The sequence below is a fragment of the Eretmochelys imbricata genome, chromosome 17 (assembly GCF_965152235.1).
Source record: "Eretmochelys imbricata isolate rEreImb1 chromosome 17, rEreImb1.hap1, whole genome shotgun sequence".
NCBI classification, from domain to species: Eukaryota; Metazoa; Chordata; order Testudines; family Cheloniidae; genus Eretmochelys; species Eretmochelys imbricata.
This window is the reverse complement of record NC_135588.1, coordinates 3,558,087-3,576,154: the sequence shown is the minus strand read 5'-3', so window position 1 is coordinate 3,576,154 and position 18,068 is coordinate 3,558,087. Positions and strand designations below refer to the sequence as shown.

Sequence of the window (18,068 nt, the reverse complement as noted above, 5' to 3'; positions counted from 1 at the left end):
GCATCTACAATAAGTGCTGAAACCTTGAAACTTCCAAAATACGCTGCAGGCATAAAGCACTTTACTTCGTCAGCTTAAGTGACTGCCTCAAGTCCTCAGATTCACAACTTTCTTTTCACAGTCCAAGACTTACGTTTTCTAATTTAGGCGGGTGGAAAATAAATAAAATTCACTTACTTATTAAAAAGAGAAGGCATGGAAGGGACCTCATAACTCTGTTCCTGGCTTTCACGTGAACGATGCAGGACTGTAGTTTCAATATCGCACTCTGCCTGCAGATGACTCTCCCAGGACTGCTGGCTGCTGAGACACAGTTAGGCAAGTCTGTTGTGGATTTCCTAGTTGAGGTTTCAGTGTGTATTCTAGTGAAATACATTGAAATATAGATGCGGCAAACTACTGGCAGACCATTTTTATCAGTGCCTCTATCTGTCTACCAGCATCTGTAGCCATTACCAGGGTATCCTTGTGGGTTACCTTTGAAAGCTGTTTCAGAGTAACAGCCGTGTTAGTCTGTAGTCACAAAAAGAAAAGGAGGACTTGTGGCACCTCAGAGACTAAGCAATTTATTTGAGCATAAGCTTTTGTGAGCTACAGCTCACTTCATCGGATGCATACTGTGGAAAGTACAGAAGATCTTTTTATACACACAAACCATGAAAAAATGGGCGTTTACCACTACAAAAGGTTCTACAGTCTCTACATAAAAGAATAAATGGACACAAATCAGATGTCAAGAATTATAACATTCATCAACCAGTCAGAAAACACTTCAATCTCTCTGGTCACGTGATTACAGACATGAAAGTTGCAATATTACAACAGAAAAACTTCAAAACCAGACTCCAGCGAGAGACTGTTGAATTGGAATTCATTTGCAAATTGGATACAATTAACTTAGGCTTGTGTTATACCAATAAAATAAAAACCAGCAGGATCTTATTAAAGGGAAAAAGGCAAAATACCACATTTATTGTGAATACAGAAAGAATCATAGTAAGCAGTTAGTTATAGCTATAACATTCCATTCAATCTCATATTTATTCACACATTCATTCATACAAACACACACACACAGGTTCTGCAAGGTTGTTATCATAGTTACCAGCCTTAGAGTTGCTCATGCCAAGCCACTGGTCACGTGGCCTGGACATGAGGAGGGAGCAGGGCCTTGTCAGATGCTCATCTGATGCTCCTGGAAGTTGGTTTGCAGAATCAGACCCCAAAGTTCTCACTTTTTAGAGTCTATTTGTATAGGAATTTCTTCCTATGCCAGTCTATGGGAATTGCTTCATCATGCTGTTGCTGAATCAATCAGCAGATAGCACATTCCTGACGGCTCCGTGCTGCTAGATGTTATCTTGTTCTTTGGTTCTCCCATTTTTGAGGCTGTTGGGTGGATTCCAGTCTGCCCTCCGGGGGTCCTCTGGTTATTTCCACTTGATGCCTTCTTCAGCCGATGGACACTGGATTCTTAGGCTGGCACCTCCCTGATCATTCAGTTATTATCCACACCAAGCATCCATTCACTTACATTCTCTATCGCTATTTTAATCACAATTGTTAATACAACAAAAGGGCGGGGAGTCTCTGGGTGCTGTTTCTGTTGTTAGAGTATTGCTTTGAGTCTCTCTCTCTCTCTGTGAATTGCTTTGAGACAGACTCTGTCTTAGAATGTACTAACACAATTAGCAGCTTGCAAGTTTCACACACAGAGGGAGAGAAACGGTACCAAAAAACAAGAGACCTCTTAATTAGTAATACCCTGGAATTTAAACTATGGGGAATCAAACTCATTTGTGATTTTAATACAGAACTTCTTTAATATGATCCAACACTTGAATAGAGACTGGGAGTGGCTAAGCCATTATGCAAGGTAACCTATTTCCCCTTGTTTTGTCCCACCGCTCCCCCCCCCAGACATTCTTGTTAAACCCTGGATTTGTGCTGGAAATGGCCCACCTTGATTATCATACACATTGTAAGGAGAGTGATCACTTTAGAAAAGCTATTACCAGCAGGAGAGTGGGGTGGGGGGAGAGAAAACATTTTGTAGTGGTAAACACCCATTTTTTCATGGTTTGTGTGTATAAAAAGATCTTCTGTACTTTCCACAGTATGCATCCGATGAAGTGAGCTGTAGCTCACGAAAGCTTATGCTCAAATAAATTGGTTAGTCTCTAAGGTGCCACAAGTACTCCTTTTCTCTTTGAAAGCTGCTAAGTGAGGTATTTGCACTATGCATCTTCACTTTCCATGCTAGCTACCTGGAGGTGTCGTCATCCTATGGAAATGTCTCGGTAACAGAGTGGAATAAACTTCAATACACTCAAGCAGGGATTTAAAAGGTACGTCACCTTTCAGATGTGCCTCATGACAGACATCGCTCACTTTAGACCCAGGTTTTCCTCTTTCCCACACAACGCTGTTGTTCTCTCTCTGGTTAGTACATTGTTACTATCAGAAATGTTGGCTCTTGAAAGGGAAGTTTACTGAAAATGTAGGGCACACTAAAGAAAGGAAACCTTATCACTTCCACTCCCTCTGCTGCCAATCCTTTGCTCCTAGTGTCCCCCCCTTTGGGGTGTCTGTACCACATTTCATAAGGGCAAGGCCTAGGAGTCGGAAGGGTCAGTATGTGTTTGTTAAATACCCGTGCTGCATTCTACTCTGACCCAGAGGCGGATTAGGGGTTTGTGGGACCCTGGGTCAGAGTAAGTGGAAGCCCCTCCCCACCCCTTTCACCTGCAGTCCCTCCCGCTCCCCCTCCTGATGCTCCTGCCAGAGAAATAGGGTTTGGGGCATGAGGGCTTGCCCTGCCCTGCCACGCCTGCCTTGCCTGCCCGGGGCTCCTGACAGGGAGTGGGGTCGGGGCATGGGGTCTTGCTCCACTCCCCGACAGGAGCGCTGGGTGGAGTGGGTCAGGGCATGGGGGTGCCCATTTTTCCAGGGGCCCCCCAGGCATGGGCCCCATTGGCCCAGTGGCTAATCCAACACTGCTCTGACCTATTTTGTGACTGGATTCCAGCTGCACAGAAATAGCCCCAAGTAACTGGTTCATGATGGCAGAAACCTGGTTTCCTCACAGACTGGCAATGCTCGGGGGCTAGAGAAGTTCACAGGGAAGTAGAGGAAGCGTTTCTAGAAACAGGCTGGTCTTTCCCAGCTTGCAGCATCTGTGTTTATTATACCCAATATTCTGGGGAAAGAAGAATGTACCCAATTCCAAAGGAGGTTAGTGTATTACCACCTTGCCCTTTTTTAGCTCCCCTACACCAAAAGGGTCACAAAGTACTTCATCAACGTTCAACAACTAAGCTTCATGGCACGGAGGGGCAGCATTATTCCAGTTTCACAGATATTTGCTTGCTCCTTTTGCACAGAGAAGAAATTACATCAGAGCATGAAGCATGTGTTAGTCACTGCATGTGACAGTCACACATACACACTATCCTCGTCTGTCTGGCCACACTGTGACTCACACAGCCAGCAGGCGTAAAGCCTTCTCAGAAATGAAGAGCTTTAAAAAGCTCCAGAGGAACCATTTAGAAAAAACCCAACGTTTTCTAGAATATAGTTGTATTCCTGGTGGTTTCAAAGCTCACTGCTAATCACAAAACAACTTGCATCAGAGGTCTGCAAGCTGAACTGGTGCAGAACTAACTCCATGCAGCTTGTGCACACTTAGCTGCAGAGTCTAGTTTTTCAAAGCCTCTCTCTCTCTCTCGGAGCTGAGAGCCCCTTGGCTCGTTGAGTTTCAAAGCCTCCTTCCGCTAGCCACAGACCCGAGAATGGAAAGTACGTTGTAATAAGAGTGGGAGGAGCTCTCTGAAGCTCTACATAAGAATAGCCAATCCTACAGCACTCTGACCTCCTGAAAGGAGAATTAAAGAGCTGTTTCTCTCCCCCTTTACAGTTTTTCCTCAGTGATTAACTGATTTATTTTTGCCTCAGAAGATTTCAGGGTGGGACGTTAAATGATTACACTTGCTCTGACTCAGCATTAGGATAACTGTAGCTCCTAATAATTTATTGCTCTGGTCTTCTTCAGAGGGCTTTAGAAGCAGATTCCCTTAGAAAAGTGAGCTCTCCACCCCAGTTTATTGTGAGTTATGGTTTGTTTACAGAGGATGTTAATCCTGCTGGTGTGACAGATACACCTTTAGCTTCCTCCACCTAAGAGCTCAACTTGTAAAATGTGAAGAATCAATAAAATAAATGAATGTGTAAAACATTTACGATTCTGCATGGACCTGCCTTTCAAGCTACATGGCTCTATGGGGAGACAGGAACTAAGGAAACAGAACTTTTCCCAGCACCAGGAAATCCTGCTACAGCTTCTTGCCCTTAGTGCTGCCACTAGCAATGCATACAACTTTCAAGTGATCTTGCCACCTTCACCAGTAAGAGGCAGCAGACGGTGATGCCTGGGGACGTGTGATCTAGTAGCTAGAGCAGGGGTCTGAGAATGAACAGGGAGAGTCAGCTGAGAAAGTGGTAAGAACACCAGGGTGGGGAAAAGGGAAAGAAATCAATCCACGACAGTATCACTTCAGCAAAAGGACAGAGTCGATTCATCTCTGTATGACAACTTGCCTGGTTTCCCTGTTCCGCCTCCAGGCAGAGATCTGAAATGGCAGGTCTTGTTTTGCCTAATCTGCCATAGTACGTACTCACTTTCCCCAACATTTTAGTATTAAAATGCTTCTTTGAACATTGCCTTTGGCTGTTCCCTCTGATCAAAGACGCATTGGAAACCAAGATGATGCATTTACAACTTCAAAGATGGATGCGGGAATTGGCTGGAGGTCTCTGTCACATTTCAGTGCTCATGAAAACAAGGGTCCGATAGCACTGGTTTGAGCCTGGCCTAGGGCAAGCAGAGACTGCGCCCAACTCTGCCAACACACTCCAACCCTGACTCAGAGCACATCATCCCCTGTGCTCCTCCACTCCTGGGTCTCCCGCTCCAGGAGTGTGTATGTGGAGCTCTAGAAACCCCTGAGACAAACTCTTTCAGTGAAACGTCCCTGGTGCACTGGATACCATATGGAAAATTTTCAAGCTACCACTTTTTTTTAATACAGAGGACTAAAGTTCTCTTCCTGCTTTCCAGCAGAATTTCACAGCATGCTTCTCACCCTGTCTGAGGTGGTCAGCATATGAAAATCAACATAAACTTAGCAACCATTTGGAGCATGACAGAAGTCCACAGAAGCGAACAGGAAGTTGTTTAAGAAGGGTGAAAATGGCAGAGGTTGTATTAGCCCCTGCATCTTCAAGAAGCTCTGATATGCAGTGCTCAGCAGCTCTCATTTGAAGAAGAGCACACCTGTGGGGAAGGGATGCCATATATATTTGCATTTCTAAGTCACAGTTTCAATAAGAAACAGCTTGGAGTGCAGCTGTTAGCAAAGCATACAACTTTCAAGTGACTTTGCCACCTTCCGTTCAGATACAGGTCAATGGTTCTGAGGCAGTCAAAATGCCAAGATTTGCTACCTTTGCTATGACAGAAGCCGTAGCTCTGAGCTTAATGTTTCAGCTTGAATACCTCTTAACACACCTCCCAAAGTGACACACACTGTCTTGCATACAAGCCAACCTCATGCCATCAGAAACTTTGAACAATGCTTTATACACCTTTAATTCCAAAGCACTTCCCAGATAGATTGCCTGAAATGCAGTCACATGTGTGATTGAGGATAACAGTGCAGAAGAGAACATTTTTCTGGCCACAAACACTAGGACAAAGTTCTGTTCTCACAAAAAGTACTTGGTATCTTATACTGTCAGTACACAGCAGACAGGTCCTGTGGTTGGAAAAGTATCATCCAAAAGTTCTACACATATTGAGCTGCATGGAACTAAGTTTTCCTGTCTCACAAGCATGAAGGGCTAAATTGACTCAAATGAAATTTTAACCTGGCCTTCCAGAGAGAAATTTCAAACCTGAGGCTTCGATTACAAAACCATCCCATTGAGGATACACACCCCCAATCTCTCTCACACACACATCCTCTTTTTAAGCATTGTAGGAAGAAAGTATCAGGCAGAAGAAGTTGAACAGAAATTATTTCTTCAAAGGAAATACTTTGTACGCACAAAACACAGACTGAAACACAGTCTTTGATGAGACATGTTAATACGGATTACTTTTTACATCTCAACATTAGTGGCACCATAGAATGAAGAATTCCGTTACAGATGGGAGCAACGACGGGATCCCAATGCCGAGAACATGCTACAGTCTCTTGGCTTGTCCTTTTCTAGTGGCCTCCTCTCATTTACTGGTTGATGGGATGTAATGGCAACTGCTTCTCCAGTTCTGCTGAGTTTGCTTGCGCCCGTGACATCCTGTCCCGCACTCTCTTCACTGTAACACGAGACATAACAATGGTGGCCCTTAGTTAGTAGGGAGATGACAAAGATAAGGAAGAGGGTATTGAGCTGGTCCTAGGGCTATTGCAGGTTTACATAAAACTAAAAAAATTCTATTTGAGGCATTTTTGAAGTAAACCTCCCCATCCCACTCCCTTTAGGCCAGCAGTTGGAGACGAACCAAAGATGGAACAGTGAAAGGGTCGGGTTAATCCTGATGGGGCTCCTACACAAGACCTGGCAGATTAAGCAAACAATATATTTTCATTGAAAGGAACAAATCTCTGTTTTCAGTGTAGGGCTCCTTAACCACGCACAGGTATGCTGCACCACAGCTCAAGACAGGAGGTGGTGAAGGGGGATGGGACTGTATCCACTTGAAAGTGCGGAGGATGTTCAGGCAAGTAGAATGTGATTCTACAAGTTAGAATTTGGCCACGATGCCAAGGTTAACACCCCGACTCTTGCTGAATGTGCCCTGGGACCTTTAACACCACACTGGGGCTGGACCTTAGTTTTACATTTCCCATAAAAGGAAACACCTGGGCCATTGGTTTAGTTTGGACCTGAAGGCACTTAACTGAATCCTCAACAGTGTTTATTGCAGAACATTATTTTTCTTAAGGCGTCCTCCATTCAAGTACGGAACAGACCCAAGCTTACTTGGATTGTGCACGCTGACCAGATCACAAATGAAGGTGCGATGGCTGCAAGACACTTGATAGACAGCAGTTTCACAGGGTATATCGGGGGTGAGGGCAAATCCACCTGAAATTTCTGGCACACAGAGTCCACCAAAGAGATAACAGGCAAAGTGCATAAAGCATTTGCCCAGCAGGTAGTAGAAAAGGGGCTGACATCCTCTGCTCAGCCCCGGGATATTTTACCTAGGGATTCTATTTCCAAGTCTCTGGAGTTCCCAGGATCCTCCTTGATGACTCCCAGCTCCTTTTCCCAGTTGGCCCAGTTAATCTCCTCCACTCTGGAGATAGAAAATAGAACAATTTCCCCCATCAGCCAGTAGACAATGAGGCACTGGGGCAAAACATACTGACCATATAGCTGCGTACCAAGGCTGCATCTGTGGCATCCCAGTGACATCCATTCCGATGGATTTCAGAGTAACAGCCGTGTTAGTCTGTATTTGCAAAAAGAAAAGGAGTACCTGTGGCACCTTAGAGACTAACCAATTTATTTGAGCATGAGCTTTCATGAGCTACAGCTCACTTCATCGGATGCATACCGTGGAAACTGCAGCAGACTTTATATACACACAGAGATCTTAAAACAATACCTCCTCCCACCCCACTGTCCTGCTGGTAATAGCTTATCTAAAGTGATCATCAAGTTGGGCCATTTCCAGCACAAATCCAGGTTTTCTCACCCCCTCACCCCCCTCCAAAAAAACACACACACAAACTCACTCTCCTGCTGGTAATAGCTCATCCAAAGTGACCACTCTCCCTACAATGTGCATGATAATCAAGGTGGGCCATATCCAGCACAAATCCAGGCTCTCTCACCCCACCCCACCCCACCCCACCCCCTTTTTTCCTGAAAAAAAAAAAAGGGGGTGGGGTGGGGTGAGAAAACCTGGATTTGTGCTGGAAATGGCCCAACTTGATGATCACTTTAGATAAGCTATTACCAGCAGGACAGTGGGGTGGGAGGAGGTATTGTTTTATGATCTCTGTGTGTATATAAAGTCTGCTGCAATTTCCACGGTATGCATCCGATGAGGTGAGCTGTAGCTCACGAAAGCTCATGCTCAAATAAATTGGTTAGTCTCTAAGGTGCCACAGGTACTCCTTTTCTTATTCCGATGGATGGTGGTCTTATCGCCACAGCACTAATGACTTGGCGGCACCATCAGGAGCGGCTTTGTTGCCAAGGGAGTTCTTATTTAGCTAGTACGCCCTGTGGAGTGCGCTAGTTCTGTGTCTTCCTCTGTGCTGTGAACAGTGCCGGTGTTTAAATAACACCCCAATGCCTGGAAGGGGGGTGGGCACTTAACTAACGGAGTTTTCCCACAGCAAAGTCCCTATGCATGGAATGACACAATGCAATTCATAAGGTCCTGGTGTCATTATCGGAGCGCTCCAGATTTGGCTCCCCCTGTTGAATGAGGATAAGGGGTATTCCAGGTCCCAGTCTCCCACACTTTACATGAACAAAGGGAGTGCTGCCACTTTGTGGTTCAAGTAGCACATTGCAGAGGGGTTAGCAGCAGCATTCACACAGCCAGAAAACTGAGGGCGTGTCGACATTAGTGCTCTTCCCACAGCTGGGCTAGCATTGGGACAGCTCCACCATTGGTACCACCAGTGGAAGCGCAAGTGTAGAGGAGATGCCAGCAGTTTCACCTCCTCAGGAGTAGCGCAAGACGACAAGCAAAACGCCTGAGGCTTGACTACACCACAGCATCCAGCATTGCGAACATCAGTGGAGTTGCATGCATCCAAAACCAATGCTGGAAATAGTACAGTACCAGCATAGGCAAGGCCAGGGGGAATTTGATTTGGTAATTCCACTGCAACTGACAAACCACTCAGACTGAGTCCAGCTGCTTTCCTTTCAGGATCCAGCTTGCAGGTCAAAGGGCCCCATTCCAGGAGAAAGGGGCCGTGGAAGAGAGGAGGACAGTCTCCTGGCTGTAACACAAGGCAGTAGAACTACCAGCACTACATGATGCCTAGATACAAAAGGTGATGGGGGAGCATGAGAAATGCACCAATGGATACTCGATTATCTAGGAGCGAGCAGGGTAATGTCTTGATTTCCCCCCACCCCCATCTCTCATACACACACACACACAGAGAGATGGGGGGGCAGAATCCCTCACTCTCACAGATCTTGGGAGACAGACCAGTCCTCGCTTACAGACAGCCCCCCAACCTGAAGCAAATACTCACCAGCAACCACACAACAAAAACACTAACTCAGGAACCTATCTTTGCAACGAAGCCCGATGCCAACTCTGTCCACATATTTATTCAAGTGACACCATCATAGGACCTAATCACATTAGCCCCACCATCAGGGGCTCGTTCGCCTCCACATCTACCAATGTGATCTATGCCATCATGTGCCAGCAATGCCCCTCTGCCATGTACATTGGCCAAACCGGACAGTCTCTACGTAAAAGAATAAATGGACACAAATCTGACATCAGGAATCATAATATTCAAAAACGGGTAGGAGAACACTTCAACCTCTGTGGCCACTCAGTAAAAGATTTAAGGGTGGCAATTTTGCAACAGAAAAGCTTCAAAAACAGACTCCAAGGAGAAACTGCTGAGCTTGAATTAATATGCAAACTAGATACCATTAAATTGGGTTTGAATAGAGACTGGGAGTGGCTGGGTCATTACACATACTGAATCTATTTCTTTAATAAGTTAAGTATCCTCACACCTTCTTGTCAACTGTCTAAATGAGCCATCTTGATTATCACTATAAAAGTTCCTTCTCCTGCCGATAATAGCTCATCTTAACTAATTAGCCTCTCAGTTTGCATGGTAACTTCCAACTTATCTGTGTGTATATTACCATATGTTCCATTCTATGCATCCGATGAAGTGAGCTGTAACTCACAAAAGATTATGCTCAAATAAATTGGTTAGTCTCTAAGGTGCCACAAGTCCTCCTTTTCTTTTTGCGAAGACAGACTAACACGGCTGCTATTCTGAAACCTAGATAATTGAGTGTCCATAGGTGCATTTCTCATTCATATACATACATATAGATACATACACACAGATATGAACAAACCAGGCTCCCCCATTCACACACAAGGCCAACACACAGAATTCAGAATGTGGGCAGCTGCCTCCACTTTCTATCTTACCTGAAACACCATCTCTGATCTTCCTTATCATCAAGGCTCACAGACAAGAAGCAGCCAGATCTCTGCCTTCTTCTTGGGCACCACAGCCAGGACTTCTCTATTTCCAGAATGGCAATGGCTCTCTGAGGGTACAAGTCCGTGTTAGAGAAGAACTGGTGCAGCCAAAACCCAGTCACGGAGCTAGCCTAAGTTCCAGTCAAGTCTTCCCCATCCACCAGTGTCGTGACTGGGAAAGGCACTTTTGTGAATGTTCCTTGGCTCTGTTACTGCTGTCAGGACATACCCTAAAGTCTCCTAGGCCTGTGGGCTTAAGAAATTACTCTAAACTCTGCAATTTTCTAGATAGAGCAAAAGAGAGGACTGGGTTGCCATCAGTATAAAAGGGGATTTTGGACTCTGACAGATCCTGTAGTTCTCTCTAGCTCCCAGACTGACTAAGCACAGCCTAGCATCACCTTACAAGTCATGGAAGGAGCTGCTAACTGCATTAGAAATTCCTCCAAACTGGGGTAAGCCAACAGAAGGTATAAAACACAGATAAATCTTCACAGAGCCCCCCCACACGAGAACAGAAACATCTCAAGTAACAAAGGCATGACACCTGCAAAAGGGTTAAACGTCTGTCTCCTAACATGGTTTTGCTCCCAGGGTATGCTCAACCAATGAAAGTATTGTGATGCTGTTGGGGTTTTATCCTGTGTTTTATTGTCACTCAATCTGCGAGGAGAGCTTGCTTGCATGGAGCCTCTGGAAGACCAGAATCAGCTCTCCCAGGTTGAGGAGTTGGAATAAATCTCCCAATAAACTCAGCTGTTAATTTCCCTCAACAAGCACCACAGCGCAGCGTCACTTCCTCTTGTCTCCCAGAGGCAGGGAAGTGACAAAGAAGCACTTACAATGTACAGTCCCACCCAGTAAGGAGGTCACAGTCTTTACAAGTAGATCTGGAAGGCAGATATCTCAGCACTTTAGATACTAAGGTGATGGGTACTATAGAAACGTGGAGAGAGAAAAATCTCATTACACTTTTACTACTTTAAATAAAACTTTAGAGCTCAGTGAAAACGTGCATCAAATCTGATATCCCAGTGCATGCACAGCGGGAGAGAATTTGTTGCAAATGGCTCTCTCAGGCCCACATTTAGCACATAATATAAGGCCTATATTAGAGACCAGGTGAGTGGTGCAACGGACATACCTGCAGCTTCCAGACACTCTTGCTGTAACCAGAGACACTGGTGACAGTCTCGCTCATCAGGGCGATCAGCATGTTAAGCAGGAGGATGTAGGTCAGGATCACAAACAGCAGCAGCAGCAGCAGGACAAAGTATTTGAATTTCACATGCTCCTGGAACTCCAGGTCCCCCATGCCGATGGTGAACTTGAAGAGCTCCAAGGAGGTGCTCAGCAACCCACTGTACACAACATGGCCTTTATCGCCATCCTCTTGGGTAACAGACTTGTTCTGGGAAGTTGGAGGAGCATCCCCTGTGAGGGTGATCAGAGCTGTAACGAAAGCAGAACAATGAATCTTTCCTGGCAAGTCTCCTCCTGGCAGGTCTGCCTGTAACACAGTGCTGAGTCAATCCTCACCTGCTGCAAAGCCAAAGAGGAAGATCACATAAACCATGAGGAAACGCAGCAGGTCCCTCAGGATGGTCTGGAGACAGAGCAAAAGGCAGCGTTATTAATCACCAATAACTTCACATGATATTTTTACAGCACAAAATTACCAGGACAACAGGAAACTAGCGCACCTATCAAATAATGATATTTGGCTCTGCACCAGTTCCGGCAATATTAACTCATTAATCCTCACAGTCCCTCGCAAGGGAGGCAGGTCAGGAAGTATTATTACTCCCATTCAATAGATGAGGATGTGATACAGAGGCCCACTGGTGGTTCACTGCTCCGAGTCACCAACTCCTATTAGGCCTGACAAACTCAGTATACCTAACTCATTGCTGTCATTGTATTTATCTATAAAGAATGTTGTGTGAGGTACCAAAGGAAAGCTTAGGCCATACTGGTCACCATAAGCATTGAGAGATGCAAGTACGGGTGTTATTTTAAAAGTTGTACGTATATACGGAAAATATTTTTAGAATCTGTGTTCCAGGCAGGGTTGATAAGCAGCTTTCCCCAGACCTATCCGCCCTGTCTCTCATGTAAATTAAGCATTTTTAAACCAACACACAGGAAGTGCTATTTGCATATGAAGTCACCAAGTTGACTGGTGGGGGGAGGGGGTGAAACAAACATGGGAGAGCACACAGGAATCTGAGCACTAGGGGCTTTCCTGCCTCTCGAAAGGACGGCAAACTTTGGAGAAAAAAAAAGGACATTTTGTGATCTATTTCACTGAGGAACATCCTTGGCAGAGGGGGGTGGATCACAACAACCTGGATCCTGAATTGAATGAAGATCAGCAAGCTCTGCATAAGGGCTCTGCATGACGGCGAGAAATGTTTTGAGATACAGGAGAGTAGCCTGTCAAGGTTATGATTAGTCTCTTAGATGCATGTTATGCTTCTGTTTTATTATAACCATCTGTTTCCATAATTCTTGGTCACTTGAATCTGTGATTCTCTGTTCTTTGAAAATACACTTTTTCTCTTTTTATTATAAATTCATCTCAGGGCTGTGAACTGCTACAACACATCTGGCTACGCCAGCCCTCCCTCCCCCTCTCTTTTTCACTCCCCCCCTCCCCGCATTGCTGATGTACCTCATCTCTGATATGGAGCATCCCCTGCTTCTCCAATCCTGAGCAGCACACACAAATCTGCTTATGTGCCTCAATCCAGACTTTCCAATGCTAGGAAACATCTCCTGAACAGACTCGCACTCTGTGTTTTGTGTTGTGCTTTGTTTATTGGCGGGGGAGGGAGGGTTGTGACAGGCAGGCAAATGTCAGCTACTGTGGGGGACCAGGATGAGTCCCAACAAACTCATTTTTTCTTGTCACCTGAGCCAATATTTGAAAACCTGCTGCAAACTGAACCACTGGTCTGCCCCATGCAGCATCCCACCTCTGCCGAGAGAATACATTTACTCAAATGGGATGGAATTTCAGTGTCCACAGCCTAAGTATTAGCTCCTTTCATGTTTCTGATGGTCCTGACGGGAGAACAGTAACTGCAACATTTGGACAATGCCTGATATCCCTGACCATCTCTTACAGGCTGTTGCTCCATACTGACCTTCTGTATCATGACACAATAGATCCCAGTCCACTGGAAGCCCCGAGTGTAGTACAGCATGTTCACCCATCCCAGCAGTAAGGAGAATACCATCATCGGTACATAGTCTTCTGAACCCACAATATACAGGACAGCTGAAAGCAGCAGTGAGATTGCCTGGAGCAAGCTGGGGGAAGGGGAGGAAACAATCATAGTCACACAGTGAGCTGAAAGTCTGAACGCCAAATCCTTTTTGTGCCACACTGGGCACAGCCAGCTGCATCTTGCAAGGTTACCCAATGGGGTATAAAGTGGCAGCTAATCAGATCCTGTAGTTATAGGTGAGTTAGTGTCTAAATCCATCTGTAACATACTTTCTGCACAAGTATATTGCAGATTCATTAGACATTAGTGAAGTTCACATTACGGAAAATCTCAGATATACTGGGCCTGACTCATCTCTTTTCCACCAGATACATTTACATATACCAGGCCTGATTTCAGTGGAGTTACACGTGTATAACTGGTGTAAAAATGGAGAGAATCAGACCCATCACATATAGAAATATACACACACACGAAAATTATAAAGTCTCTTCCCCTTAACAAAAACACCTCGCTCTCATATAGTGATCTTCAACCATTGATCTCAATGTGCTTTACAAATGGAGGTCAGTGTATTATCCCATTTTACAGACTGGGAAACTGAGGCACGGGAAGATGAAGTGACTTGCCCAAGGCCATGACTTCAATGGGAGCCACTGGTGGAGCCAGAAATGGACTCCAAGTCTCCTGAATCCCAGTCCAGTGCTCTGTCCACTAGGCCACATGGCCAAATCTCAGTCACTAAATGAGCAATTCCACATATGAGTTCATGTTATTATCATCTGTATTACAGTAGCACCTTGATGCCCCAATCAAGGGTCAAGGCTCTATTGCACCAGGCATAGTACAGATGAAAAAAAAGAGAAAGACCTAGAGAGCTCACAATCTAGAGTTATGACAAGAGGCAACCAGTGGAAGCAACAAGCAAAGAGTTGGTTGGAAAGATGACATAACAGCAGAACAAGCATGCTGTGAGAGAGAATGGGTCATTTCTGCTCACCACCTGCCTAGCTACCTCTTGCCAGTTCAGTTGCCTCTTAACAGCTGTTTGATTTTATATTAACTTTCATTTCCCACAACCTAAAGAACGTACAGAAAGACCTCAATGCAGCCATCGGAGAACACGTTCTTCAGGTTCCGCCATCTCCTCGAAAAGTACAGACCCTAACAGAAAAGGGAGAAATCAACAGGGATGGTTCCTTAACGCAGCAAGACACATCTGAGTCCAGCCCCTGCTGGGATAATCTACTGCACAGCGAATGGTTTCTTCATAGCTCTTATACTTATACTGTTTGCTCCAATGATAGAAAAATTCAGACCATCCCTCTTCAGGGATGGAAAAGGGCTCCTGGTAACACAGAGCCAATAAAGAAATAGTAACGGAGCCACAGATCTTGTATGTGTCTTTTTAATATAGTCTATCCAATCATTAATGTACATTTACTATTGTACAATATAAAACCCCTCTTGTGACCTTTTACGTTGTGCCCATCTTACTAATCCTCCCTTTGTGTCATCCTTTGCTTGCTATATCCTGCTTATATTGCAAGCACCTGATGGCAGGAACCTCTCCTTCCATTTATCTGTGAAGCTTTATGCACATTTATGATATTATGGAAATAAATAAGAGTGGTGTACCAATGCCATGGGGGTGGTGGTTTTATTTCAGAGCAGATAAGTTAGATATCTTTCAGAGTAACAGCCGTGTTAGTCTGTATTCGCACAAAGAAAAGGAGTACTTGTGGCACCTTAGAGACTAACCAATTTATTTGAGCATAAGCTTTCGTGAGCTACAGCTCACTTCATCTGTAGCTCACGAAAGCTTATGCTCAAATAAATTGGTTAGTCTCTAAGGTGCCACAAGTACTCCTTTTCTTTTTTAGATATCTTTGTACCTGAGCAATTATGAGATAAAAGCCTCCCAGGAAAACAACGATCTGTCCAGTGAGTTGCAGGAAGCCGATAGCTGTGAACTCTGTAGGAAACGGAGACTGCAAGATAAAAACAAGAATGTGAAGACAGCAGTGGGAGCTGTAGCCACCCAAAGCCCTTTAAACCCCTTAAACCACAGCCCCAGCATTCAAGCTCACTCCATCCCATCCAAGTAAGCCAGCCCTACCTTTAACTGCAGGGGACGATGGTAGGCAAGGACCGTGAAGATGGCCATGAATATAAAATAAGAGAAAAAACTTAAGTAAAATCTCCTGGCAGCAAATGAGTCCCATTTGTGCTGGAGCAGTTTGTTCAGCGGCTCCAAAACCACCAACTTGTATCGATTCTAGGGTGAAAGGAAGAAAAAATAACACGTCATCAGGGATCCAGAATCACCATAAAGCCTTCTTCATCCAGTGTTGGAATTCAGAGGCCAGAAGCCCTGCATGTGTCTTTCATCGGACCTCTCAGCATGAAAGGACGCTGGCATCCTATTGGACTTGGATACTGCCCGAGTCCTATAGCCCTGTACTTGGAGAGACCCAGGCTGAGTCACTGCTCCACATCAGGGAACAGAATATAAAGGTCCCAAACTCCTTCCTCATTGCAGATTAGCAACAAAGCTGAAGGGGTTTAATAACATTAACCATATATGTAAATTCCTCATCATTAAAAAATGAACAAATTCACACATTTCCCACCCTAAAATAGAACAATCTGAAATGCCAAATTAATCTACATGATTTACATAATTAATGGTAACACTATAAAAAACTGGACAAAGCCATTCTATATTTGATTTTAAATAAGTCTTCAGGACTCACTGGTGTGTCACTGCTCTCGGCAAGGATCTCCAGCACAGAGTTTTTCTCATAACTATCTACAGAGGACAAGTCATAGAGAGATACATGGACAGGTCCATAGGTCCATTCAGTGAACTTGCGAGACAAGTGCCGGTACTCTGGATCCTTGATCTCTCTTTGGAGAATGTGTCTAAAAATCTGAAGGGAAAGTTTATGTTTATTATACTAATTATACATTAGAATGTAAAATGAAATTCCCAGCATACTTGAGTTGTCTTCAAGCCTGTAACCTGCTGCCTGCATACACTTTGCAGGTATGTTCTTGGTCACACATATGATCCGGCCAAGAACTTGAGGCAAACTAAGAACAGCTTCTAAAAGTTCAGTCAAAGGAGTAACAACTCTCAACCCAGCCCAGGAGCTCCCAGCTGTGATCACATCAGCACAGCTCCTAACAGGAGGGTCTGGAAGAGGGTTTTTTCATGCCTCCTGCGGTGGCACTGCTGGAGAGTCTCATGTGCAGTAACGTAGGATGCACGTACATCAGACCCAGCCTCTAGGCAGGGGACTCACTCCACTGTCCTCACTATTTCTAGCCATGCCCAGAGAACCGCTCTCATTGCGTTTACCTCTACTTTGCCTTCCTTGGCAGCCAGTTTCAGTGGCGTTAACCCAGCCTGGTTCACTATCTCCTCGAGCTTCTCTGCTGGGTTAATCTTCGTGCCTGCCTTTAAGATCTCATCATACATCTTGCTCACTAACTCAGTGTTCTGCTCGGTGTCATCTGCGATCATCACCAGGGCATGGAGAACCGTGTTGCCCAGGGAATCCTGTTTCTGGAGTCTGGCTTTCTGGTAGGGGTTATCAAGGAGGTATTTTATCACATCAAGCTGGTTGGTGCAAGCAGCCAAGGAGAGGGGAAGTTCACCTGGAGAGATGGAGGCAGGGTTTTGGGGGGGGAAAAAAAAAAGTAGTTTTAGGAGGAACATTTATATCTGACTCTGCAGAGTCTTGTTACTGTAACAGTGGTGGGCTTTTTCTGGCTGAATCTCTGTATTCAGGCTTGGATGTTTTGTAGTTAATTGGTACAGAAAAACAATCCCTCGCTACTTCTGGAAGCAGCTGGACCACTTTGCCAGACTCAGATTTTGGCAGCACGCCGTCAGCATCCACTCCCTCCATCTATTTTTGGGCTTAGTCCACACATGTGGGGGGTCTGAAGCAGTCCCATGTCCCTCGAGAGGGACAAGTGCACACAGCTGAACGGCAGGAGGCAAGCACCGACTGGTGCAGAGGAGAGCTCAGTCTGGTGAAGAGGTCTAGCGCCCTTAGTAGGATGGGGCACCCAGGGTTATGGGATGGAGGAGATTACACCAAATGCGTGGAGGGGCAAACCCAGGATGGGACAGTGTCTCCACATACTGCAGGGTTCCCAGATAGCAAGCCGGAGCCTGCAATGCTGGCTTACCAAAATAAAAACCCACTCCTTCTTTCTTCTTCCTGAAGAATTCACCATGGGCTCTGGCATGGACATCGGCTCCATTCTCTACCAGCAGTTTCACTAAACCTAGGTGCCTCTTCTCTATGGCAATGTGGAGTGCAGTCTGACCTAAGAAAACAGGCTTTGCAGTCAGAGCTTGTTGCGATGGTGCCATGGACAGATGGAGCAGGAAAGGCCTTTCCAGAAAACCCCACCAACGTATCAAATCACCACCAGCAATACTGTCAATATGGTGAAATAATCATGGACTCCCAGACATACTGTGTGCAGGGAACTTGTGGCAAATGCTGACTTGCAACAGCGACCGCTGGAAATGC

General features: G+C 45.2%; 1 protein-coding gene across 9 annotated transcripts in view; it reads right to left on the bottom strand.

The window, feature by feature from the left end:
• Positions 1-5,629: 5,629 nt before the first annotated feature.
• The window catches only part of LOC144276554 (transient receptor potential cation channel subfamily V member 2-like), a 45,956-nt gene continuing 33,517 nt past the window's right edge, over positions 5,630-18,068 (bottom strand). For 6 of the 9 annotated variants that reach the window (XM_077836726.1, XM_077836724.1, XM_077836725.1 and 3 more), the window contains 12 exons: positions 17,719-17,859; positions 16,880-17,178; positions 16,272-16,448; positions 15,635-15,793; positions 15,411-15,506; positions 14,609-14,679; positions 13,432-13,597; positions 11,822-11,888; positions 11,427-11,734; positions 10,229-10,350; positions 7,269-7,363; positions 5,630-6,376 (listed from right to left, as the gene is read on the bottom strand). In XM_077836726.1, the coding sequence (XP_077692852.1) occupies positions 6,288-6,376; positions 7,269-7,363; positions 10,229-10,350; positions 11,427-11,734; positions 11,822-11,888; positions 13,432-13,597; positions 14,609-14,679; positions 15,411-15,506; positions 15,635-15,793; positions 16,272-16,448; positions 16,880-17,178; positions 17,719-17,859 (1,790 nt within the window). In that variant the 3' untranslated portion in view covers positions 5,630-6,287. Of the gene's footprint in view, positions 7,364-7,451; positions 7,520-10,228; positions 10,351-11,426; positions 11,735-11,821; positions 11,889-13,431; positions 13,598-14,608; positions 14,680-15,410; positions 15,507-15,634; positions 15,794-16,271; positions 16,449-16,879; positions 17,179-17,718; positions 17,860-18,068 lie in introns of all 9 variants that reach the window. The other 3 variants (XR_013348277.1, XR_013348276.1, XM_077836728.1) reach the window with 3 other exon arrangements.